The 27,822-nt window shown below is 31.4% G+C and overlaps 1 protein-coding gene across 2 annotated transcripts in view; it reads right to left on the bottom strand.

The window, feature by feature from the left end:
- The window catches only part of LOC108910840, a 31,323-nt gene extending 6,858 nt beyond the window's left edge, over positions 1-24,465 (bottom strand). Inside the window, exons 1-5 of one of the 2 annotated variants that reach the window (XM_018715587.2) lie at positions 24,409-24,465; positions 11,844-11,953; positions 9,156-9,383; positions 8,380-8,562; positions 4,084-4,299 (exon numbers count right to left, since the gene is read on the bottom strand). In XM_018715587.2, the coding sequence (XP_018571103.1) occupies positions 4,084-4,299; positions 8,380-8,562; positions 9,156-9,383; positions 11,844-11,945 (729 nt within the window). In that variant the 5' untranslated portion in view covers positions 11,946-11,953; positions 24,409-24,465. The remainder of the gene's footprint in view (positions 1-4,083; positions 4,300-8,379; positions 8,563-9,155; positions 9,384-11,843; positions 11,954-24,408) is intronic. The other variant, XM_018715596.2, reaches the window with a different exon arrangement.
- Positions 24,466-27,822: the final 3,357 nt, after the last annotated feature.

The following is a 27,822-nucleotide window of genomic DNA, read 5'->3' as shown; positions in this document are numbered from 1 at the left end:
AATTAATAAAACCTGTTTTTTCACCTGTTTTTTGCTTATAAAAAATTAACGCTGACTTTTTTTTGCGGCACGAACCATAATCTGATTCACCAACACGATCCACACCTTTTTATCACGGAATATTCTTACCGTCAGTTTATGTTCATTTTGGACCATTCTGTTGCCAGAATGCCTGTACTAATGTTGTATTTTCTATTTAAGTGATCCAACCCAATATCTATGTTGGCGTTTTCTTCTATCCAAAAACAATATTTTAATCATTAATGAATTGTGGCTATTAAAATATATATATGTACGGTTAAAATGTTTCTATCACGCTGGAGCGTTGCGCTATGAATATAACATCACGCTGTTGTACTATCTAGCACTTTCCGTGCACCTAACCCCCTATGCTTAGGTCCCATAACGACTCGCACTTGTGATAGAAAATAGTATGTGGCAACTCGTTCGGAAAAGTTGCCATAGCGCCACTTGGGCGCTTTCCGCACTCGCTTCGCTCGTGCGTCAACTGCGTCCGCGTGGCGCTATTGGCAACTTTTCCCCACTCGTTACACAATGTACTATTACTTGGCTAGGATACAAAGTAACTAACTAACCAAGTAAACACTTTAACCGTACATATACCACGAACTCCATCGATGGATATCTGAGAAACCGCTAGAAGAATTTTTTGAAATTGTGATGGTGTGAGCCTACCAAGCTAAAATATTTTCAAGGTCATCGTATTTCCGGTTATACCGGAAGTTGATACTAACTTTCTTATTTTAAATATAACCCCCGGTATATTATTGCAAAAAAATTTGAATTCCAATTAAAAATTTCGAGTTTTCCACATATTCTGAACTTCATATTCGTTAAAATTTTTTTGGCCACCCTGTATAAAAACTGGAAAATTTTCATGTCAAATTCGATAAAGTAGGTCTACAAAATGTCCAATTTGCACAAAAAAATAAACCGGGAAAACTAAATTTTGCTGACAGTGCATCTGTCAATTTTTGTTTAAAAATCGAAATATCTCGGAGTGTGCTATATGTTTTCAACTTAAAAATGGATGATGTTTCCAAAAATGCAATAATATACAGGGGGTTCCATTTAAAATAAGAAAATATTTTAACTTGGTGGGCGTCACGGTCCGTATCACACCACCACAATTTAAAAAAAATCCTTAAAGCGGTTTCCAAGATATCCATCGATGGAGTACGAGGTGGGACACTTTGTAGAGTGTAGACACTTACATTTTTCCAAGGACTTCAGTATAAACCAGCCATAACTAAGAATAAAAAAGTCTTCTCTAAACATGTTGGTTGGTTATTGGAAAAATGTTTTCTGACTTCCTTGCGACAACCAGTGGAAAACAGACAACCAGAAATTGAAATCGCGTTCAAAAAGAGCGCGCCCTCTTCGGCGTTCAATATCTCGGCTTCTACGGCTCTGATTTTGATGATTTTTTTTAAATCGATATAGCAAAATGAGAGGAATTCAATTATCAAGATTTCATTGAAATATTATAAAGCCTTATCAGCCTATTACGACTGCTTAAAATTTCATACATTTCATTGTTGTATATTCATGTAAATAATATCGATGACTATTGTTAAGAGGTATTAATTTTAATAACTACTTGGTAATAATGTTTAAAATCTTGAAATTTTTATGTCCTAATGTAATTTATTTATTGTTTACATATAAAATAGAAAAAAATGCAGATACAAATAATTATTATTTGATATTTATAAAACGTATCATCGCATTATTAAAAAATGTATTAAGCTTTTTTATAGCATAGTTGCTGATTTCGCTCTCAAAAATTTCTTCCTTTAGTAAACAATTAAAAATCGCACTTTGCAATTCATTATACAGGCTGTCATGCGGTGACGACCCATTAGAATATTTCGGAGACTACTTCGATTTGAATTTTGAAAATTTTTGACCTGGTGGTTTTGGAGGTTTTATTTAGAGTTTAAATAAAATAATGCCATTGTTGTAGTACTTCCGGTTATACCGGTAGTCGCCACCTATTTGCTTATTATAAATGGAACATCCTGTATATTTTTGTATATTTGAATTCTACGCATATTTTTAGAGGACTTTTATAAAGCTTCCCTATATGTATCTCTAATGGTCTAATGGTCTTCGACCTATTTCAATTTCATATTTATTGTCGAATTTGATTGACCGAACCGCCAAAACTTGGTTTTTCTAAATGGGACACCCTGTATATTTAATAAAAATCTGTTGTAGAAATTTACTCCACATCTATCCATATTACACCTCCCTATACCTATCTTTTAATTTTTCTGTTTTTGACGGATTTTGTGATAAATAAAATGATCCAATTTCTTGCGAGGATGGCTATGAAATTGCTGGCAAATTTAAAAAATCAAATTAACCAACCATAAGTCATTATTTGCTGTTAATTTAACAGTGGTACCTACTTACAATTAGTTAAGCACTGATTTGAAAATAATGGACAACAATACTTATTCAAATGCTGATATTATAAGTGAAAATACCAATGATGTAAAAAAGTGAAAAACTTTAATAATACGATAATTATGAAAGTATAATAAACACGTTTTGTAAAAATAAATAAATAATTATTTGTATCTATATTTTTTTCTATATTATATGAATACAATAAATAAATTACATATTAAATAAAGATTTCAAGATTTTATTTAAACATTATTACCATGTAATTATTAAAACTAAAACCTAGTAACAGTGGATTATGTACCTATATCCTACCATCGATATTATTATTTACATGAATATACAGTATAACAACGAAATGTGGAAAATTTTTAGTCGTAATAGACCGAAAAGGGCTTTATAATATTTTAATGAAACCTTGATAATTGAATTCCTCTCATTTTTCTACATCGATTTAAAAAAAAATCATCAAAATCGGAGCCATAGAAGCCGAGATACTGAACGCCGAAGCGCGCGCGCTCTTTTTGAACGCGATTTCAATTTCTATAATTCATCCCCTCCCCCCGGTTTTGCGGCTCAAATGGTCGGTTTGGCGATATTCATTGAATTTTCATATAAAAAGCACACGTGCGATAATATTTATAAAAGCACATACGAAAAGTTCTTAAAAAACCTACCAAATTCAATTTTTGTTGTTGTTACATTATGCATAGTTTTGCAGCTAACGCTTGTTGACTTTGACACTTGATATCTCGGAACTTATGTGACCGATTTGAACGTTCTTTTTTTCAAGTTAAGCGTCTTTCCGAGAACTATTTTTTAGTACTTTGGTATATATTCCAACCCGCAAAACGGCTTCACGAAAGTATTTGTTTATAAAGTTAAAATTTTTCGAATTTTTAAAATCGCTCCAAAAATTATTAAAAAAAAGAAAATTAATATTATAACGATTCTATATGATAGTTAAAGAGTCCAAGTATGTGTAAAAAAATCAGCGCCAATTAAAATGCCTAACTTTAACCCCAGCACTGACGCAAAAAAATAACGACATTTCGCGCTGAAATTTAGTAACAAATTGTCTCATACCAAAACTATCAGACCGATTTCGATCGGGTTTTGGAATTTCGTTTTGTAATCCTTTAAAGTACTTACATGTACATTTATAGTAGAATTGGACAATTTCTTACCTATCAGTTGAACGCTTCAAAATTACCTCGATTTTCATCACTTTCTTACGCTGTTTTGGCTTTCTAGCAACAAAAATATTGAATACGCAGGTCTCAAAACAATTGTGTCTTATAGCAAATTTCATAACAAACAATTTCAGCAGTAATAGTTTTTTCTGTAAACTGCATATTTAAGAAGTTATATTGGAAAATGTTAGGAAAAACACGTGATTTTTGAGTATTTTTGCAGTTTTTAATTTTTTCTGCGAATAGCACAACTTTTTTTCTTGGCGCAACCTTATATTTTCGACCGATTTTTACTAATATTTAATCTACGTCAAGCAACAGCCATATCTCGAAGGTTTTGAGCTTAATTCTCTTGGACTATTCCCCGATACAACCTGCCCCAACGCCGAAACTGGTACCCGTACGGATAACGAGTACCGCATACATACGCGTAATAAATCGATTCATCCATGCTCACCGAGAACTGCTGGCAGAAAGTGACCCCGTCCTGCATGTCGCGCCGCAGTTCCTCGCTCACGGGCAAATTGCTGATCCTCTCGCTGATCTTCACGTAATTTGGCTCGTAGTTGTCGTCCAGATAGCCGAGCTCTTGCATCACGCAACTCACATTCTTAAATTTGCCGTGCAGCCTGGACGGGATGGATTCCAGCTGGCTCTTGAAGTCCATTCCTCTCTGAAACGGATAATAACCATAATGCGTATAAAGTGGCTTACAAGCTTCCGCGACAGTTGTCAATGGTTGAATAATTTCCATCGTCGTTTTAGACTTCTTTCTAAAGACGAGAGGGGTATGTCTTTCGAAACGGCAGGAAGTCTAAACCGATGACGTGGCAACAGCCCGGAAATTATTGAACCACTATGTATAGGGTTTGAATCTATATCATAACTCCAGGAGGTTGCTTTTTGAATCATTTGAAACCAAAAGGCCTATGCTGAAGATACGCTTCGACACTTTAAATCTCTAGAGTTATGATCTGGAAATTTAATATCTCAAAGAATATGGCATTTAAAGCAATGTGAATAAGTACCTCCATATCCCTACAAGAGCCAGTCTTTTCACCTCCTGATTTTTTATGAAACAAATAGCTTTATAGACCGATCAAATTAACTCATTTAGAGGAGAAAAAAATAAATTGTTGCCTGGACTTTTATAAGTGGAAATGGTAAAGGGGCTTATAATAAACGAAAAAAAAATAAATGCGTGAGCAGGGGCGGCGGAGGGTTGATTTGCGGGGTTGAAAAATTATGAAAAATTGTATCATTGGAATTTCTGGCGAAAGTTGACGTCAAACAAAAAAGTATCTAATACAAAAGTTGTAGATCATGCAAAAATCTACTTTTATAGAAGTAATTTTTTAACATAACCTCAAAATTTCCGAGAAAAATGCGAAAAACAAGTTTTTTTCTGATTTTTTGGTTTTTATTTCTCATTTCCGCAAAAATAATTTAATTTTGACAAAACTTGATGAAAGTATACCTTTCTCTGTCTTAAATAACCTCAAATTTTTTTAAATAAAAAAATCGAGAAGTTTCGGCCTGAAACACTTTTTTCAAAGAAAAATTCTACTTAAAAAAATTATCGTACCTACAGAGTTCTGCCGGTAATCATTTTTTTCCTTTTGACATATACATTTTGGTGAAATACAAAAATTTGCAATCACAATTCAAAATCATGCTCAAAAATAAAAAAAGTAAAAAATGACTTGCAGCAATGAAATTTTCAGTAATTGTTGTTAATTTGTTTAAATTTAAATAAAAATCAAAAACTGATTACACCATTCAATTGTACGGAAAAAATTAAAAAAAAAACCTGTCTCATTGTTTGACCTAAAACTATTTTTATACAGTATTGCTGTAAACATAAGTCGAATAGTGAATAAATATATAATTTTTTTTCCGTAGGATCGATTAGTGTACTTATTTTTTTAAAGTTTGATGAATTCATAGATATACAGTGTGTCCAAGATAAGGATGGGATAGCATTAGGATCTAGGAAACGGTAAAATATACTGGGTGGCTCAGATTAGAAAAAAGTTGTGTTTTTTATACCTAACAATATGCTGTTTAGAAAGTTTTAAAATTCCGGGTAGTTCCGGAAATATTCAGAAAAACCCTAAAATTTGCTAAATTGTTTTTAATTTTTTTCTGGCTTTATTTGAAAACGAGTTTTAACATAAATTACATATTTGCAATGACACTTTTTTCGCTCTATACAATGGCGTGGCGTCAACATTTTTGCAATCCGACGTTTTGCTTTCGAGGGACCATCGTCGGATTATTTTTTTTAAATACGTCACTGCTATTTTTATCACAAAATTTAAAGTCATTTTTAATTCTAAATTAGAGAATATTACTATTGTAATCGCTTAAAAAGTTTTTAGCTTGTTTTATCTATAATTTAAAATTTTTCCTGAGTACGACTCTGAACGCTTACAAAATATCTATTGGATGAAGTCATAACAGTATAAAAATCAATACCGCACAAAATATACAACAATTTTTTACTACTGTTAGCAATACTAATTAGAAATAATAAAATTTTCATAAATTCGTATTATTTTTTTATTAGGTACTTTTTAAATTATGGATTAAAAAAATTGTTGAATATTTTGTGCTGTATTGACTTTTATTCTCTCCTCTCTCTCTCTCTCTCTCTCCTCCAATAGATACAGACATTTTGAAAACGTTCAGAGCCGTACTCAGGAAAAATTTTTAATAATAGGTAAAAACCTTTTTAAGCGATTACAATAGTAATATCATCTAATACAGAATTAAAAATGACTAGATTTTGTCATAAAAATAGCAGCGATATATTTAAAAAAATTAATCTGACGATTTATTTTTTTTTAGATTTATTATAAGCCCTTTTACTATTTCCATTATTTCCTATTACGGTTATTTTAGATATAATCTTCTCTTTACTTATTTTAAAAAACAAAAGCTCAAAAAATGCCCTTTTTCAAACTAAAATGGAAGACATCTTTTTTCTTAGATAGAAAAGTATATCTAAGGTGGGTTCTCAGTATGTCCATTTACCCCAGTTGAATTGGGTTATAAAGCCTGAAAACTTGAATAAATTATTAGTAGACATATTATTGCACTTTATGACTGGGAAAGGTATGTAGAATGATAATAACAAAAAAGTAACTCGAATTAAGTGAACGCTAAGTTGACAAATTGTAAATAAGTGGCAAATTTACGTGTTTTTTTCACTTTTTTTACTGCCGACGGAAATGTAGACGACCTATTGGAATATTAGTTATTTTATGTTGTAAGTTGTAAGCAATTAAATTACCCACATTTTAAGATACCTACCTTTTCACTAATTTGTTGTTAACTGTAAAATAAAGGTCGAACGCGGAAATATCAGTTTTCGAAAATTGCGCATAATTATTGCAAAAAGCGATTGATGGATGAAACTTACGGAATTGACGGTCAATTCAATGACCAACATGTGTGCCAAACTCCGATTGGATTGACCGTGAAATTGTTGCTCCAGCTATTTGTTAATTAATTTCGTTTGTTTTTTTGCAACTAATTGTTTAATTATTAAACGTTAATTTTATAAGTTAATACCGTTGATATAGGTTTTAATGGATCCAAAGAAACGTACTTATCGAAAGAGAAAAATTTAAAAAGTTGAAATTAAGTTGTCCTTTACAACTAACAAAGTAGGATGTGCAAAACAGCATTATAAACAAATTGCCCCAGGCAAAAACCGCTCGGGAATGCGCTCTTTTTGAATTAAATTGAGCTTATTTTTATGGTAATTTTAAAAAAAGATAAATCAATAACGCTTCTTTGTTCCCAAGACAGCTTTTTTTGTAACGTTATTTGTTAATTAACTATTGGACGTATCAGGCTGGAATTTTGGAGACAAATAAAGAAAGGGTTAAACTTTTATTTTCAGAAAGTTTTACATTGATACTTCATGTAATAAACGCGCTAGCAGCGATAAAAGTTAATGTTACCTGCACATGGGAGAAGGAGCGCAGTGCCCGCACAGGCGCGTGAACTCCGCTCTCGGTCGCGCGAGATTTTTTACTTGAACGTTAGCGTTTAGAAAATAAACAATTAGTTGCAGAACAACGAACGAAATTGATTAACAAATATCTAGAGCAACAATTTCACTGTCAATCGAATTAGCCTTTGGCACATATGTTGGTGTTTAGACTAGTCGTCTTTTCCATAAATTTCATCAATATTCACTTTCTGTAATAATAATGTGCAATTTTCGAAAACTTATTTTTCCGAGTTTGACCTTTATTTTACAGTTAACAAAATGAAATATGACTAGATACCTTAAATTGTAGGTAATTTAACTGCCTACAACATAAAATGACTAATTTTCCGATAGGTCGTCTGGATTTTCGTGGGTAGTAAAAAAAGTGAAAAAACACGTAAATTTGTACTTATTTACAATTTGCCAACTTAGCGTTACTTCTTTCAAGTTACTTTTTTGATATTATCATTCTTACTCTTCCCCCCGTCATGAAATACAATAAAATATCTATCAATAATTTTTACTTTGAAACTGTAATTCGACTGGAGTAATCATTGATTGACAGATTTGTATTCTAGTTCACCGAATTCTTACGCTTTAATTAGTCAAATATATTCAGAGAAATTTAAATAACTATGACCTATTTTATTCAATTTCAACACAAACTGATGGACTGAGAAAACGACCTGTATAAAATGTATCAATGTTCTTCAATTATATTATTTTTTTACTTTGTCGTAACATCCTTACCGCTATCCTGCTTCCAAAGTACTGTTGTCCAATCATGGGGAAGGAATATGGCGAAAATGGTATTTGCTGGATTCCGGGATAAAACATGGGTGCTGGGTATCCCGGGTTTGCCATGGGTGGATTGTAAAAGCTAGCTGGACCGATTCCGCCATAAGGTCTGTAAGATGGCTGGGGTACGGCATTCTAAAAAAAATTGAAATAAATTCCAACGATGTTTAAGAAGTTTGCCCCTACTTACATGTCATAAAATATATAGATTGTCTTTTTCTGAAGAAACTTTAACTCTGACAATGCTGTTTTTATTTATTATAAGAAATAAAAAGAAACGAAAACTTTTCTTTGTAGAATAAAATAAATAATAAATAAATTAATCGCAGATTTCTTCTTCATTCTATGCACTTTATGATATAGATCGAGATGATAAAAAGACCCAAATACAAGAACAAGTGTTAGCTAAAAGACAATCTACATATATATCTGAATTAAAGAGATACTTTTGTCATTTACATCAAGCAAAGTTGGAAAAGATATCGTCAAATTTAAAATAATTTGAGTTTTATACGGATTGAAAACCCTTGAATTGAAATAATATTATTTTCTCCCTTATACCATTAAAAACGGATCCATGCAGATTACCAATACAGCACATTTTCAAAACTAGTAATAATAATAGATAATAGTATTAATAAAATAATGAAAAGAATAACAAGAGCGTCAAAACTATGAAACAAAACATGTGTATCTGTTGTCCACCACCAGTTCGAAGATTTACTCACTGGTCTGAAGGCCAAAATTGCTTGATGCAATTTCTCAACGTCAAGAGTAGGTTGACTGTGGTATACCGAATTCGGTCCTATGTGGTCCTCTTGGGGCTTTTCCTCTGGGTGAGGGGTGGTGGTCGGTGCTTCTGAAGGGGGAGACAAAGAGGCGCATTTTGCGCAGGCCAGCTTCAGTTCCTTCCTGATTTGTTTCACCACGTCTTCTCCGAAACAACTTTCGTAGATCTAGAAATAAACCTCGTAAGTGACAAAACGGAATTTTTTAACGCGTTGCATATTTTTTATTGCTATACGTTTCAAATAATGGGTTGGACTACCACCGTATGCGCAAGTTACATAAAAATGGAGGGTCGATGGAGATTATGGATTAAATGTGAGCTAATACTCTATAGAAATGTAGAAACTTTCAAGTACATATACATTTTTAGGGTTGTAATAATTAATACAGGTATTTTTCTTATTTTATGAGATACAGAAATTTTTAAATGAGCAAAAATGTGCAGAATTTTATGCCGATCACAGAATCGTTTTTGAATTAAAACATTCCGAATAGTTTCGAAGATATTCGAGGGAACCCGATTTTATGCTATCACTCGTTGTATTTCACTTGTTTTTCAAAATTGTTGGACAAAAATTCTAATAAACAAGTGAAATGCGACTAAAAAAAGAAATAGCATATATATTGGTTTTCTTCGAATGTCTTCGGAACTATTCAAAAATTTCTAAATTTTAAAACGAATCCCTCATAAAATTCTGCACAATTTTGCTTATTTAACCATTTCTGTGTCTCTTAAAATATGTAAGAAGACTTTAACTTAGACACCTACATATATTTTAATTCTAATGTTAATAGTATCGAAACTATCATCATATTTCTGAATAACTTTATGAGCTATTAAAAGTTCAAATAACTTTGACTATAAATCTTAGAAGATTTACCTAACTCCAAACTATTATTATATGAAAAATAATATTAAAATTAAAATTTAAATAATGTTCTTATTATTCTTCAACTGCATTTGCTTAAAACTTGATGTAGTTGATATGTGAAAGATTGTTTTATTAATTACTATTATTTTTTTCCTACGAATTCAAAGCGAAAAGCCAATAAATTTAAAGCATAATAAATAGTTAATAACTTATTCTGTACATCTGCACTATTAACTGAAAGATAGTAAACATCTCAATGCTGTTCATGAGTGATTAAAGGCGGTAAACACATCTCGTTCACTCAGAATTTACGGGATACGAACTACATTGTAATATGTCTCAGAAACAGCTACAGTCATCATCATTAAGTAAAATACCTAATGCGATGGCAGTTTGGAAAGATGAATTTAAGTTTCGAGTAAAGCGGTTGGCTTTTAAACCTTTGCAATTAACTTTTTCCAACATGGGAAACAATTCTAGTAAAACCGTCGTTAAATATTTCCTTCGGCGTTTCGAAATCATCAGATGCGTCTGTTATACGCTAGAGAAACGTATCCTTCTTATTTTAATGGTACGTGTAATTTACGACCATCAAAGTTGTTATTAATTTATTAGATTAGTTTTCCTTTTTTAAAATAGTTAATGTCTCATATTTCATTTTTTGTCTTTGCACATTAACTTTATGTGTACCGTCGGCTTTAGAATTAGAAACACGGTGGTCCTTAGGTATGTTGCTGACAATAAAAAGGATGATTATTTATATTATTTTTGGAATTAAAGTTCCTATAGTGCCCTAAATGGTTTCCGAGACACTGTGTGTTAAATTTTTTTAATATTGTCATATTTATGTAAATATCTCGCATAATTTCTAACGTAGGTTAACCAAACTTGTGACTTAACTAAATTAAAATAATAATTCACAATTATATCAACCAGAGATAGGAGTTTGATGCCAGTGCATATTTCCTATTAATTTATTCAAAAACAAAAAACGAGATATAAATAAATTAAAAATAATTCTGAGGTTATTAACTACTACCAATAAAGTATGCACAACTTTTCTGTTGACGATACAAATACAACACAATTAAAAATTTAAAAAATATATTGGCAGAGTTTTATCTCTTTCTACCCCTAAAAAGTTAGAAAGTTCTACGTCAATGATTTTTTAAAATTTTTTATGACTGATTTTTAAAACTCTATTTGCAACTACCCAAAAAATGAAACGAAGTTTTATAGTTCGATTTATTCAACTGTATTGTACATTTTATTTCAGACAAAAGAAATAATAATAACCCAAAAATGACTCGTTTTTCGAATAAAATGAAAAAGATATTTTTCTTTGAAGTACAATTAAAAAATGTTTAAACCACTGATTGTTTAAATTGTTTATAAATTTAACAATTTTTTTATTTTACGTAGTCACCAGTTCAAATTTCATTAATCTACTTTAAACATCTTTCGATATTTAGGCAGATGTGAGATTTTTCAAAAATGACTTCCTGTATCTCGAAATTTAAACCGTCTAAAACACCTATATGAAAGAAATTCCTACGAATAAGAAACTTTTTTCCTTAAATTATTCCAAAAACAAATCACTATATTATTGGCGCATGCTTGCACTGCCTATAATAGATCCAAAAAAATTAACATCTATTTAGCAATGATTCGTTTCAACATTGTACGAAATACATATTTTAAAATATCAAGCCACAGTTAACCACCACAATATTTAATAGAAAAAGAAACACTCACCTTCATCATCGCGTACTTTTTGATGAATCTGTCTTCGCTCCCGCTGAACGATTTGACTTGTGAGAAAAAGGCTACCAAAGCCAAACACACCAACAGCTTCATGGTTAATACTACGAAGAAAATATTTGAAACAATCAAACAGGGTTACACTTTCGGAATGGTGAGTGAAATCAACGAATAAAATAGGGTCATTATTGCTATATTTGTAAACAATACAGATATGAGTATTCGGGTAAGGATAAATTCCGCAAGTCGCAAGCGATTATTTTTAATTTTGAAATGATTTATATTAAAGTACGTGCATATTCAGTCACCCACAATTTTAAATAGTAATAAAAATTAAAATTATCAAATGGACATTTATAAATGTTTTGAATTGATTGAAACATTGATATTTTTTTCAAAATACCATCACGATTGTTACTTATACTTCTTGAATTTCATTTCTTAAGCTTCTAATATATGACGTTCAGTATCCTGATCGACATTCTAATTTGTAGGTATAGTTGACTAGTGTCCCCAAACTTCCATTCATAAAAGTATATTAATTTATCTTGATGTTTGTTTATTATAATTAATTATTTTTTCCGGTGTTGATTCTCATTCTTCCTTGTTGCAATTAAGAAATATAAACAATCGTATTTTGATTTCATGAATGAATTGAAATGGGTGTGTATACTAACAGTAATGCAATATGTTTGTTGTTATTAAAAAGTACTTAGTAAAGTTAAAATTAGTTTTGATTTAAAACTAAGTTTGACATGAGCGTAAGCACAAAAAAGGTAATTGCAATACAAAATCAAAATACAGTCGGAAATGAGTCGGAAAAAGCTTGGGGCTCCAAGAAATACCTTGTTAACATTTTAAAACGATTAGACGTGAATTTTCTTTATTTTTTGGCTATTTTTCCAACTGTGAAAAAAATTTAAAATTAATGGAATAAACCCTTGTGCCAGACGGATGGATCAAGGATTGTTTTTATATGAAAATAGTTTTACCTAACCAATAATCGAACACTGAAGAGAATACAAATAACACATCACTTTATTTAAACAATTTTAGACTGTCAAAAGTAACTAAATCGAGGGGGGGTGGTCGCGTAGCTTTTGTTTGTAGTAAAATTACTGCCCATTAATTTTGAGACACCTTGTATATATGAAATAGAACAAAAACGGAGAAATAAATGCTGCATAATATGAGCATTATGTAACTGAGAATTTAGAACTGCATTTTGAAAGATTTCAACTTTCAAAAAAACTATGACATCCACGTTAGCCCAAAAACAGATTATGTTAGTTTTTATCAAATTTTTTAACAATTTTGGTACATAGTGACCAAATTGTCTTCATTCTCCTTGCAGGAAGTCATTTGTGCAAATCTTTATTCTGATTTACTAATAGTTATTTTGTGGGAAACAATTACTCTGCGAACGACAGCCCCCGTCCAGCACTGAATAACACCCTCAATATCTAACTAAAATCATTCGTCAGCAGAATCACCATACGATTTCAAAATTGTTGGTGTTCTCATCTATTCACAGATGAGGCAACTAACGAACGATTTAGCTATTTGAATATATATCTGTCGATGTATTTTAATTGTCGGTGAGATATAATCTACAAAGAATACAGGGTGTTCCTAAATATCATGTACATAAGGGAGGGGGTAATAAATTTGAGCTAAATATCTCAAAAACTGTAGGAGCTATAGAGAAAAAACTAAAAAAATTTTAAAATTTCAACACCCTGTAGATCGGTAACGAAGCGTTTGCAAACCTATGTTTATATGAACTTATATGAAATAAGCCAAAGAAGTACCCCCTCCCTTATGTACATAATATTTAGGAACACCCTGTATATGTACATGTACACAGCAATGCTTTGTATCAATAGGCAACGACGTTTAAGATATGACAAATACTGTCTAGGTTATATCTCACTCACACTTTCTACTGATTTTCAAATATCGTCCCAAAATGTTATGATTTTTGATCATATACAGGGTAGTTGATTTGCGATAGTTTTATAGGGTACAGCAAAAACGGTGATAGATAGGTACAAAAAAATGTGATATCGATGTTCCGTCCTCTTCTTTTGAGTTTACTTCACTGGTACCAAAAGATCTTGGCTAATTTGAGTAGTTTTAGATATACAGGGTTTTTTTGAAAAATCGCCGATTTCCATTCTCTCTATCTCCGTTGTCATTAAATTTAGAAGAAAATATGTTTAATGAGAAAATCATTGGCGTACTCAGATTTATTACAAATTGCACAGTTTTTCCGATATTACATAAACATTGCCATTCAGCGGGATGGCCAAATACAGTTCTACTTTAAAAAAAAACTATGTTTATGTAGTATCGGAAAAACTGTGAAAATTGTAAAAAAAATGAGTACGCCAATGGCTTCCTCATAAAAAATAGAACGAATAATGTTCAAACTGTTTTCTTCTAAATTTAATGACAACGGATATAGAGAAGTTAATGTACATGGGCGATTTAAAAAAAAAACCTGTATATCTCTAAAACTAATCAAGTTAGCCAAGATGTTTTGGTACCAGCGAAGTAAACTAAAAAGAAGAGGACGGAACATCGATAACAGATTTTTTGTATCAACCACCCTTTACAAGAATTTATTTTAAACTTTACAGTTTGTCGCAACAAATCTGTTACACCCCGTATGTGTGTATTTCCCTACATTCCTCTGGCACCTAGATATTTGCATAGTCATACCGAGTACTGCAAACTAGAGGTCAAGGTTTCTGCATACTTTTTATCATGGGGCACATGTCCGACCTGTTTTATGGCTACTGGTCAGAAAATGAATGAATCAAGTTTCACAAATAAGCGTGGATAATTCTGAAGAGCCAGCACATACTGCTGTTTTAGATTCCACATCGCGACGTGCCAGCTTGTTAAAGACCTGGATGGCAGTCGTCCAATGAAAGAAAAACGGTACCAACATTTTTACGTGTAAAAAGTAACTGTTCATTTAATCTCGTGTTTACTGAAAAAATGGATCCGATAATCGCTGCAGCTCTCTGCTTAAAAATGAGAATAAACGGGATGCGACATTAATTGTAACAGGATATAACGTGACTCGACGAAAATTTAATTTCACAATTTCTTAAAAAATATAAAGATGAACGTTTTAATTATTGCTTAGTAAAGCGGAAATATCTTTGAAGCGCGACGCTGTCCTAGATAGAGGAAGAAGAATTTATTATTATATACAGCTAGCAACAAAAGTATGAAAACATGCATTTTCTCGAAATTTAAAAATATTCTATGAAAATGCTCGAAAGCGCAGATTTTTAATTTTTTTTATTAACCCAGTCTTTTTCTTCCGGATTTTGAAAGACCAAATTATTTTACGTACGCTATTATAAAATCGCAATTTGTTAAATAAGAAAATTAAATACGAGTATTTACAACGAACTATAATTTATAATGTTCATTAAAAATTTCGTAAAATGTATAATACAATGTTTTAGTGGTTTTGCATGTTTAAGTTAATTACTTAAAATGACCGTCATCAGTTTTACACCAGGAAAATTAGCGAAAATAAAAGAGAAACTCAAAAAAATTCCTATCCGCGATATTATTGTAAAATTGTCTAAAGGAACATAATACAAGACATCTCTCATCTCGTGAGTCAGAAAATTTTATTAGCTAACTTTTCTATTTAAACAAATAAGTGAGGAAAACAGTTTTTTTCACTTTGCAGGGAAAACCATCAATTTTAGCGAAAAGTGAATCTCAGACGGCATGTAGGGAATAAAATTATCTACAAAATGAGACTTGTTAAATTAAAATCGGTTAATAAACAAGAAAGATTGCAAAAAATACAAGAAAAGTGCCCATATTTTAATTTGTTTATAACTATCGCATTTATTGTTAAAATTTTATAAGTTGAGGGTTTTCTCATACTTTAAAAGTGTGCCAAAAGTGGGCGCTTTAGGTGCAATAGACTTACTAAAGACTTTAAAAGATTTTTAAAGACTTTTTTAAGACTCTTTAAAGACTTTAAGACTTACTAAAACGCGGGTCGGTACTAATTATTGGGCCTTCAAATTTTTTAACATAATACCTCAACAAATTCAAAATTTTAATGAAAATAATTTTAAATCAAGGATAAAAAATACTTGGTAAAAAATGCCTTTTATAGTTTTGATGATTTTATTGACAATATGAATGTTATCATTAATCTTAGTATGTCGTTTATCCTATTTATTTTAATTATACCTATGTTTTTTATGTATATTTGTATAACAGTTAGTTGATTGCTATCATTATGTGTATTGTTATTTACCACTTTCTTTTTTTTTTGGACGCGTGTAAACACTTTTATGTGTATGTAACACTAGCCTTTATAAATAAATATAAATAAATAAATAGTTTTGGCACAATTCAATTTGTTTATAACGGAGGCTCCAAAAGTTATGAACTTTAAACCTCTGTACAGGCATTAATTTTCAACCAAACATGATTCTGAAAGCGAAGTAATTTCGAATATATCCAAGCTTCCCCAGAAATCAGAATCATATACAGGGTGTCTCATAATTAGCTGCCAACACTGAACAGGCCGATTCTATGATCAAAACTAAATAAAAAAGTTCATTTGAAACATGGGTCCGGAAATGCTTCCTAAGGGCACAGGGACCCATTGAAGAGGGAGGAATGGAAATCATTTTTTTTGCAATATCTCTCAATCGCGTTGTGATAAATGAATGAAATTTGGTATACACAGCTAAATTTTGATGAGAAATTTGATGAATTTATTTATTTCCACAAGGTCCATTGGGGTGGGTACGGGGGGGCCCTTGGAACTTTGCGTGTGTAACTTTTTCATCTTTGACTTTTTAACAAATTGGACAGCAAATTCCGTTTTCCCGAACTGTTTTACGTTAAAAAGGTACTCTTGTTTCAAATCGTTATCTTTAACGGTTTCTGAGAAAATCGCTCTTGAATTAATCCCACTTTGGTCAATTTCATAGTAATTTAAACAAAAAATAATAATAATAATTTTCCTTTCCTCTCTTTTCCATTTAAAGGATTAATTTTTATTTAATTTAATTTTTTATTATAATTTTTTTATTAAAATTAGATTAAATTTAAACAAAAAAAAAATTTTTGTTTAAATTACTATGAAATTGACCAAAGTGGGATTAATTCAAGAGCGATTTTCTCAGAAACCGTTAAAGATAACGATTTGAAACGAGAGTACCTTTTTAACGTAAAACAGTTCGGGAAAACGGAATTTGCTGTCCAATTTGTTAAAAAGTCAAAGATGAAAAAGTTACACACGCAAAGTTCCAAGGACCCCCCCGTACCCACCCCAATGGACCTTGTGGAAATAAATGGATTAGTCCATCAAATTGCTCATCAAAATTTAGCTGTGTATACCAAATTTCATTCGTTTATCACAACGCGATTGAGAGATATTGCAAAAAAATGATTTCCACTCCTCCCTCTTCAATGGGTACTTGTGCCCTTAGGAAGCATTTTCGGACCCATGTTCATATGAACTTTTTTACATAGTTTTGATCATAGAATCGGCCTGTTCAGGGTTGGCAGCTAATTATGAGACACCCTGTATACTTACTTTTTCAGTGTATATTAATTTTTTTTAATAAATTTGTCCAAAAATAATAATTAAAATCATGTCAGTAAACACTGACATATCTTTTTATTTTTCACTACAACGCTGACAAAATCGATACAGATTTAATAATTTGATAGTATTTAATTTTTCTATACTTATCGTCCTTATATTAAAAAAATATATTAGGTATTTTATTTGAAAAGTGACGCTATTGTCTGTAAAAAATTATGTCACGCTGTAATAAAGTAGGTTTAAATGTTGTGGCCAACTAATGATCTCGATTGTGGTTAAAGAGTAGAAGTACTTCGTATAGATATTTTTTTATACGTGAATTATGACCTACGACTTAAACTATGTTTTATTAAGGTTTTCGTTACACACTAGGTCACGAAATATGCAGACGGTCTCAATTTAAAATCCATTATGGATGACACATTGACATAATCGGCCGCTTTGAACATGCTCGGCATGTAATTATTAGCCTTTGCAAGTGTAATTGTTTTCTTACGCGTTGGTCTTCCACAAATTTCATTTTAGTAACCGTTAACTATTACTAGTGAGACTACAACTCAATCAGGGAGCGTGGGAAATTTTTAAGCTTTTTTAATATAAAAAATTTTGCAAAATCGAGGAATTTTAAAGTGGTCTGTAAATTCTTTTATGGTTAGAATATTCAAATAACCTCCATATTACTCAACGTTTGTATATGAAAATGTATTTACCATAAGAATGACTATAAGAAATTCTTTGAATTTAAATAAGAACAGATGTTTAACTAAAGCTGTTTCATGTACATATTTGTCAATTCAAACAATTCACAATTCTGTTATTTCTATGTTTGAGATGAGGACCGGAGCTAGGGGTCATTGAATATTGTAAACATAACGGTGGATAATTTACACATACCATCAACCTATTTATCTCCGTGGAAGATCTCGCTATAAAAACTAAATTGGAGGTACCACCGTTTTCTTCGACGAATTCGTTATATTACTTTGCCTAATAGAATTCTAGAAATAATTTTAATGCTTTTTAATTTGTTACTCTTGCAACGTTTCAAGTCTAATGAAATATAATTATCTTTGGCGGGCTTTTAGGTGCATTTTAATAATATAACGTTATACTAAGTAAATAACTGGTTTTTCATGTTTTAGCCCGAGGCAATTATCTTTTCACGAACATTTTTTGTGAAATTAAATTTTTCCTTAAAGTTTCTTATATGAAACCAATTAATAAAAAAAAAATTAAGTTTCAGTTAAAATGTTTTATTTCAACTCGAGCTAGTAAGAAGTAACGGAGAACTAGAATAAAATTTAAGTTAGTTCTCATAAAAAAAGGAAAAATTGTCTCCACACCAAATAAATCTGCACGGTTTGATTTGCACAGATAAATCGCTACGTGTGTGACTACCTTAATAGGTATCTGTCTGCAAGTCATTGATCGGTTGCCAACTTATACAAAATCTGTCTTTCCCTTAATGCTCATTTTTCCGTTTGAATGGCCGTTCCTATGTCAGCAAAGGAAATCTTTGGAATTTGTGTTATATATTGGAGAAATGGAGTATCCCAATTGAAAAATCCAGGAAGACTGTATGAATTATTGAGCATAAACTCTCTGGTCGTCATTCAACAAGTCGTTCAACACGAAAGGTCGAGAGAGTGTTGCTGAGAGTCCAGGAACATCAATCGGCACCGTGGCCAAGAATTGAATGTTTCGAGAAGCTCTCTATAGCGTATCCACATGAAAGATTTGCATCTTCATGCGTACAAAGTTCAATTGACTCAAGAACTGAAGCTTGCTGACCACGTAGATCGAAGAGAGTTCGTTGAATTGATTACGGAACAATAACAAATGAGGTTCATTTCCATTTTGATGGCTTCGTTAATCGACAAAATTTTCGCATTTTGAGTTCAGAAAATCCACAAGTGATTGATGAGAAACAAATGCATCCACAACGTGTCGCTATTTTGGGCTGGAGGCATCGTCGGACCATTCTTAACAGTTAATGGTGCTGTCTATCGCGACATGATAATCCAGTTGCCTAAATTGCAACATATGGATGTAGAAGACATGTAGTTTCAAAGAGACGATGCCACAAGTCATACAGCCCGAGAAACAATTCAATCGCTGCATGACTCTTTTCCTGGTCGTGTAATTTCCCGTTTTGATGATAGAATTGGCCGCCCAGATCATGCGATTTAAGACCGTTGGACTTTTTTTTGTCTAAGGTTTATGCCAACAAGTCCACGACCACCCATGCCTTGGAGGGGGAAATTGAGGGTTGTATCAGCAAAATTCAGCTGCATTTATGCAAAACGGTCATGGAAAATATCGACAAAAGAGTGCGTATGTGCCAGCAAGCCCTGGAGGCCATTTACCCGATAATTTTTAATTAAAAACCTATATTTTCTATTAAAACTACTTCTTGCGTGAATTTTGGGAAATCCTTTATATGCATTTTTTTCACTAAAACGTACAAGTTCTTAAGAACATTTGAACACCTGTTTAAACACAATGCAATCATTTTCTTCTCCATCCCAACCAATGACCAAGAGAAAATGTTCCCTTTGATATAAAAGATCTAGACCGGTTCTCAAGATATCATAATACATCCTCTTTGTGGAGATTACAAACTTGCTGCGGACGAAGATGAAACAATTAAAGCGGCACTAAAAAGCTAACGCAAAAATGCATTTCCATGTAAACGAGCAGACTCGACCATTACTTGCATTTTCAATGGTTTCCGGCCACAATACCTTATTCTAATTAAAACAATCTTGGTAGTCGTCGAACCGCAATTAGAGCTAATTGTACAGCTCAAATCTGAGGAAGCTTCGATAATTGCGATATTGTTGAGTTGATTAATTCCCGCGATCGGAGAGGATGGTTATGCATGGACAGCTACTTACTCTTTTTAACCTTGAACTTGGGTATTGCGTTTTGATATCTTACGTAGGTACGCACGTTCTTTGTATTACCTCAACGGTTTCCATAATTATATCAATTAACCGCAAATGACTCTCTACTGTTACTATTTTCGAAGAGCGTGAGTTGAGATTGCATCACTTGTTGATTTTAATCGTTTCTCATGGACATATTATCTTGAGAATTTCATCGTGAATTAATTTAACAATTTTATCATTTCTATCAACTATGCTTATGATTTATAATTAGAGATTTAACAATTCGAAAGAAACGGACACTGAATAAAAATGTTTTTTCCGAATCAAAAAATTGAAATGAACTTAAAAAGATATTTTTTATATAGATATATTTTGATGGGGATGAAAATAATATATTTTTGCAAAATTTATATATTCAGATTCAGGATGTAACCAAATTTGAAATTAGTAATGTTCAAACCCTGATTAACAAAAGATAAATATTAGACTGGGCCAAAAAAATCGGCAATTTTTTTTAAAGATATCGAGAATATAATTCAGAATGACGAAAAAAAATATCGTAGGAGTTTGAGTCCTTAATATTAGTTTTAAGAGGTCTATCATCGCTAGTTTCGATTTTTTATTCCCGATCCCATTTTTCAATAGTAAACTACATAATTGTTATTTTTAAAATTATTTTGAGACAGTAAAACTACGTTCTTGTAGAAAAAATAGCTATTGGGCGAGAATGAATTTGAATATATTATGAATTTTGGATATTTTTGGTGATTATATTGATAGAATAAGAATTGTCGATGATAATATCAATTTGTTCCGTTAAGTGGAAAAAGTTGGGTCCATAACGAAAAAATTTAATTTTTACTTCAACTTCAATCGTGAATAACTTTTGAAGGAGTAAATTTATGCAAAAATGTTAAGAGACCTTTGTAGGGCTTTAAATTTCCTTTGAAAATCTGTATTGTTCTTTTTCCGATATTAATTTGTTTGTTATTTATAAAATTCCAAAGTTAAAAAGTCAAATTGAAAAAACATCAATTTTCAAGGTTTGATTACATGAAAACGGCTCGTCTGTTGAAAATTTTCAATCAGAACTTTTTTGTTCAATTTCCTTCAAAAATATATGTAGATACATTTTTTTACCTCGATGGTTTGGCAGTTTTGACGCAAAAATGGAATCAAGAGTAAAAAATCGAAACTAGCGATGATAGACCTCTTAAAAATAATATTAAGAGCTCAAACTCTCACGATATATTTTTTTTCATCATTCTGAATGATATTCTCGATATCTTCAAAAAAAAAATAGTCGATTTTTTTGGCCCAGTCTAATAAATATAATATTTCATTCGAAACGAGTAAAAGAAACAAAATTTTATTTTTTTATGAATAAACAACGAAAAGAAGGAAAACTTCCTTCCTTCCAATTCTTTGAAACTAAAATAACAACATTAAAGTTTTTATTTTACCAAATTTCTTCATAAAAATAAAATAAAGACGAAGTTCAATATAACATTATTTTGTCAATTCATTGATAAATCCAGAGCAACATGCTGTTGGTCATTCCGGTCTTTATTACCGTCTAAAAAACTTCTTTTTCCAAATTTTTACGTTTTTTTTCCAATTCTGGAGAAACTTCAACACTCAATTTTTCCAGACTCAACCATACTTAATATGAAAATGAAAAAGAACCCTTATTTTTATTACAAGTACCCAATATGAAATAATATACTTCTATTTTTTCAAACGTACATAGTATCATTATGATCCTCATTATTTGTTTATTATTTATTTGACAACAATTAATTTCAGTATAAATCATCATAGCAGAAAACTTGTAAGTTACGAGAAGAGTGGATACTTTTTTCTAAATTTTCTTTGTTAACTTTTGTTTTAACACTAAATATTTCATCAACGCAAGATTGCTGTAATAAGACAGTATTATCTTCGTGAACATAAATCATAACCACCTTCACTTTTTAAGACGGGAAGGCTGTTAATTACAATTTGATACACTTACAAGTTAGTATAATAGAAAACAAAAAAAGAAAAGTTGAAGTAAAGACGTGTACTATTACCATTAATAGTACAGTTTAGTGAGGGAATGGTCATATCATTAGCTTCTTCAGAAGTAGAAAGGAAGTACGGTATTAGATCTTGATTGGCATGAAATTTTTTCAAAGTTTAAGTTCATAGTAATTTAATTTTACAGACAATGGAGCATTAGATGCTTCGCACTGTTGTACAGAATGTTTCAAAGCGAACGATATATGTTGTAATAGCAAAGTAGATCAACTTTGCCAAGTAGAAAATGATGATTAAAAATGTCCTAGGCCAAAATTTCTATAGGGTGTTTCCGCGTTGAAAAATTCACATTCTTCTGTGGCCACACAAAAAAAATTAAATTAATTTTTTTCTTCATATTCCATATGGCATCTCTAAAGTACAAATAGAACAAAAACCATGTGTTTCATTTTTTTTTGTCACACATTTTGCAACTTTTTAATCAATAATAAAATTCTGGTAGCACCTTTTTTAAATAGCTTTTCAATAAACAAAGAAATCTAAACAAAAGATTTAAATAGATGTGGAACGAATACACTGAAGATGAATTTTTCGAGACAAAACGTCTGAATCTGATTCGGTCTGAGGCAATATAGTATTGGAGGTCATGAAAGCTTGCAAAAAATATAATAAAATTTCTAGGATCGTATTTAAAAAAACGAAGTTGATGATGATCATGGAGAGACGAAACGTTACATATAAAAATTGATTATGCCTTTCGATAGAGTGCAGAAGGTGGCCATGAGAAAGTGTTCTCCTTTTTTCAATATTACCTCAAACAAGGCTGAAATGAAACAAAAACGGACTTCCAAAATTTCGAAAACTAATCATGTTAGCCTTGATTTTTTAGAAGCGAATTTGTAACAGCATGTATATTGTTGTATTTTCAAGTGTTTTTGTTTTTTCTACAGCATTTTTTAATAACTTACTATATTTTTTTGTTTTTCCCTGTAACTGGGATTTTCCCGTGAACAGTTGTAATTTTAAATAAATAAATAAATAAATAAATAAATAAATAAATAAATAAAAAATCTGGGAATGTACTGGGACAGAACATTTTTATTTATTGGTCACTTCGAAAAGTTTACCCCTTATTTTTCTACTCTTCGCTATTGCATATTGATCTTAACAACGAAAACCATACGTTTGATTTTTTTAAATTTAATTTAGCAATGGAAACTTCAGTTCAATATTATCATATTACGACTTCTTACTGTAATTTAATATACTAAATTAAAACATTCTAGATCCTCGTCGGAAAATCTTTTTCCATTTTTCACATTCAATTACCATAGAAGTTCCTTTTGTATATTTTCGAAAGTTTTTAGCTTCTGTAGTTATTAGGTTAAATAATTAGTGTTTTATTTCTGCATTAGGTTCAATAATTAATTAGATGTGGTCTGTAACATTATTTTGCAGTAATATGATTTACAATTATTGATAATTACAAAATAAACTAACAATTATTTTTCATACTTTTAAGAAAAATGAGGGAATTGTGATAAAGAAATTAAATGAATAGTTTTTCTCACTGATTTCGTGGATTAACTAGCCTCCAATATGCTGTACGAAATAGTAAATAAAATAAAGGCCACAAAAAGGATAGGAATTTTCACAATACTGGAATTTTGAAATTTCAGATTCAAAAGTCTATTCAATGGGGTCTATACGAAAAATAAATGAATTCCCACAAATTTCAAAAGGTTCAAAAGTTAAGTCAAAATAAGTTTCGCTAAAAATTCATTCATTCATTTATGAGACACTATATATGATTTTTTTTAAATATTCTCTTATAACATTGTGGAAAGAATAACAGTATATAAAAGCTGCCTATATACTACCATATCATGAAAACACCTTGTACATTTTTTCATACCTCGTAAGAGCTCTAATGAACTGTGCAGTACCATATCATTATTTACATGGAGACAAATTATATAACGGTTAAAACTAATAAACGTCGATTTATTAATTTCCCGCCTAATGAGAGCCTTGAACTTACCCGTCTGATCTCGTCAAAGAAAAAAAAAACACTAAGGCACCACTATGACATTCGCGGTAGCGACGTAAGAACTCTTCGGCTGCAACATCTCGCATCTACCTTTATATTCCTCCACCTCTTCTTCCTTGGCATCAGTCCGATGGCAAGGTCTAGGTCCTGTATACGTACAGGGTGGTCCCGGTTCAGTATATTGTAATCGAAGTGCGTTTGTTGTACAGGGTGTTACCCTGAATGTAGCAACTTTGATATGCAGAATCAAATCGACTATTTAAAGTAATATGAAAACCTTGGCCGTAGATAATGTTATCAACTGATGGATGGAACGAAATTTCAGTGTTTTTTACATTCTATGTTTTTCTAACGCACACGAACTTGATATAAATTTAATATAATTTTTTTGTCGTTCATGAAATATTAACATCTGTTTTGAATGCCCTGTATCTTTTTTGTAAAGCGTGTCCGGAACATTTTTCTCTCAAAATGACTTCTAACAACAGCATGTTTTTATTTGCTTTTTGTTTAGGTGTTATTAACCTAAACTATTCATCTCAGAAAAAATTATAACGATTTCTTGTTACAAAAACGATTTTAAATATAATGCAGCAGTGGCAATTTTTTTTTAGTATGTTACTATGCTTCAGAAAAATAAAAAAAATATTCTTTTAGACTTTTCATAATTACATTGTATTTAAAATTGCACTTCCAACAACAAATTTCTCTCATTTTTTTTTGTGACACAAATAGTATTGGAATTTCATTTATAAAAGTATCAACCAAAATTAAATGTATTTAACCAATTTTCAAAATATTGAGAGATGTCGAAATTCTATTGTTCCTAATGCCGGTCTTTCTCAGTATCTCCACCGGTGGTTGGCAGATTTGTATACCAACTCAGCAAATTTTGGTCAATAATTAGTTTAATAAATCTTCAAGTATCTTCAGAGATAAATATGCTATGTTTTAAAATTTCAGCTCCCTGTATCTCGAACTTTTTCAATACTGATGTGTAATGTATAATGCGCATTTAAGTTAAAACAGAGTACATATATCACACCCTGTATACATTATTTAAGAATTCAATTAATTGCTTTTTTAGTAACTTGTTTCGAGTATATCAAATACAAAAAAATCACCAAATTTTTATTGCTAATTTTTACTTTTGAAAATTTTCAGTCACTTTTGGACTTTTATTTAAAAAAACCTGTACAGGGAAGGCCAATTTCGACACTTCTGGGGTTCTCGTATTACCCTAGGAAATAAACAAAAAATGGTTAAAGTTTCTATACTATACTATAGTATTGTATTATTATTCAATTATTCAATTATATTCTACTCCATTCTATTCTATTCTATTCTATTATTCTATTCTTCTATTATTTCTATTTCTATTTATATCTTTATTTCTATTTCAATTTCTGTCGATTCTATTCTTCTATCCATACGCTTCTTCTATTTCTGTCTATTTCTATTTATATTCTATTCTTCTATTATTCTGTTTTTCTATTATTCTATTATACAGGGTGTAACTAAATAAGTGTAAAACATTTAAGGGGGTGATTCCTCATCGAAAAAAAGATAGGATCTTTCATATAAAGAAACTTCATTGGAGCATCCCTTGTTAAGATACAGCCCCTTAAAGGGGGTACATAAAATTTGTTTAACAATTTTTTTCACAAGCACTAAACAAGTTACAATATTGAAATTAACCTGACATTTTCTACTACCAAAAAGACACTTAGCCAGTAATTTATTTGGTTTACCCCATGGTAGTAAGGGGTGGAAAACGCAACCCCTAAAATTTATTTCCAACGTAATTTTTTGTCTTATTATTTTTTTACCATTTAAAAAATTATTTCCGATAGCCTGTTTCATTCTAAAAAAAAATGTCTCTTGAATTTTTTGCCCAAATTAAACCAGTTCGCAGTAAAAAATTATTTTACGAACAACTACAGAGATACATCGTCATAAATGCGGACTGGATTTACTGTTATTTTGTAGTTACTACCTGCATTAAATGATTAAAGGGGAATAATCAAAACTAATTTAATAATAACAAAACATACAACATGTAGAAATCATAGTAAATGTTCAATATGTCTACCTTCAGACATTACGCATGCGTCTAGACGTCGGCGCATTGAGCCACGTATTCGCTCAAATATTCCTGGAGTCTCTCTAATTACCCTGCACGCATCGATAATGCGGTTTCTTAAGTCCTCTACATCGCGAACAGGAGTACGATAAACCAAATGCTGCAAATGGCCCCAAGTAGACAAATCCAGAGGATTGAGATCCGGGGATCGAGCGGGCCAATTCTGTGGTCCTCCTCGACCTATCCACTGATTTGCATATGTTTCAGTTAAATGCTGACGTGCTACTTGACTAAAATGGGCGGGAGCCCCATCATGCATAAAAACCATATCCCTTCTGACGCCCAAAGGAACTTCCTCCAGCAGTACGGGGGGATGCACTTTTCTTAAAAATTGAACGTATGCCTCACCATTTAATCGAGGAGGTAGAAAATGAGGCCCAATTAAATAATCCCCAATAACTCCGACCCACACCTTAAGAGAAAACTGTTCTTGATGGTTAGTTTCGACAATAGCGTGATGGTTTTCATCAGCCCATATGTGGTAATTATGAAAATTAATAATCTTGTCCCGAGAAAAACTACATTCGTCTGTGAATTCGATCGTCTTCAGAAAGTCACGATTTCTTCTAATCATTTCCAGCATCCAATTGCAAAATTCAAGACGGTTCGGAAAGTCTCGCGGTAACAGTGCCTGTACTCGTTGCAGATGGTAAGGGTATAAGAGATGTTCCTTTAAAATTCGAAATACCGTCATATGATCAACATTTAGCTGGAAAGCAATCTTTCTAGTACTGGTAGTAGGTTGTTCTTCTATCAAATTAAGTACTGCTGCCTCAAGCTGTGGTGTTCTTACTTCTCGATGGCGACCACAATCCTGCGTTCTTTTGTTGAATGAACCATATTCACGTAATCGTTGATGAAGTCAGACAAATATTCTATGTGAAGGATGCTGCCGTTGAGGATACATTTCAGCATATCTTGTAGAAGCTTCTAACCCATTCCCCTGCGACAGACCGTAAACGTAATGCATATCAGCCATTTCCTCATTTGTGTATGCCATTTTAATAACAAGTGAATTATTAAAGTAACAAATTAAGAACAGAACAATACACAATTAGTATTACTTCAATTTCAAAAATTTACAAACTGACAGCTTGATTCCAATTTAATTGTCAGTATCGCTAATGGCGGCCTACTAGATAAATTAGTTTCGTATTTTCGTTTTATGGCGATATGTATCTTGTTCGTAAAATAATTTTTTGCTGCGAACTGGTTTAATTTGGGCAAAAAATTCAAGAGACATTTTTTTTTAGAATGAAACA

The sequence above is a fragment of the Anoplophora glabripennis genome, unplaced genomic scaffold (genome assembly GCF_000390285.2).
Source record: "Anoplophora glabripennis isolate ALB-LARVAE unplaced genomic scaffold, Agla_2.0 scaffold24, whole genome shotgun sequence".
Lineage (NCBI taxonomy): Eukaryota > Metazoa > Arthropoda > Insecta > Coleoptera > Cerambycidae > Anoplophora > Anoplophora glabripennis.
The sequence above is the reverse complement of the archived record's forward strand: the minus strand, read 5'-3'. Positions and strand labels throughout refer to the sequence as shown.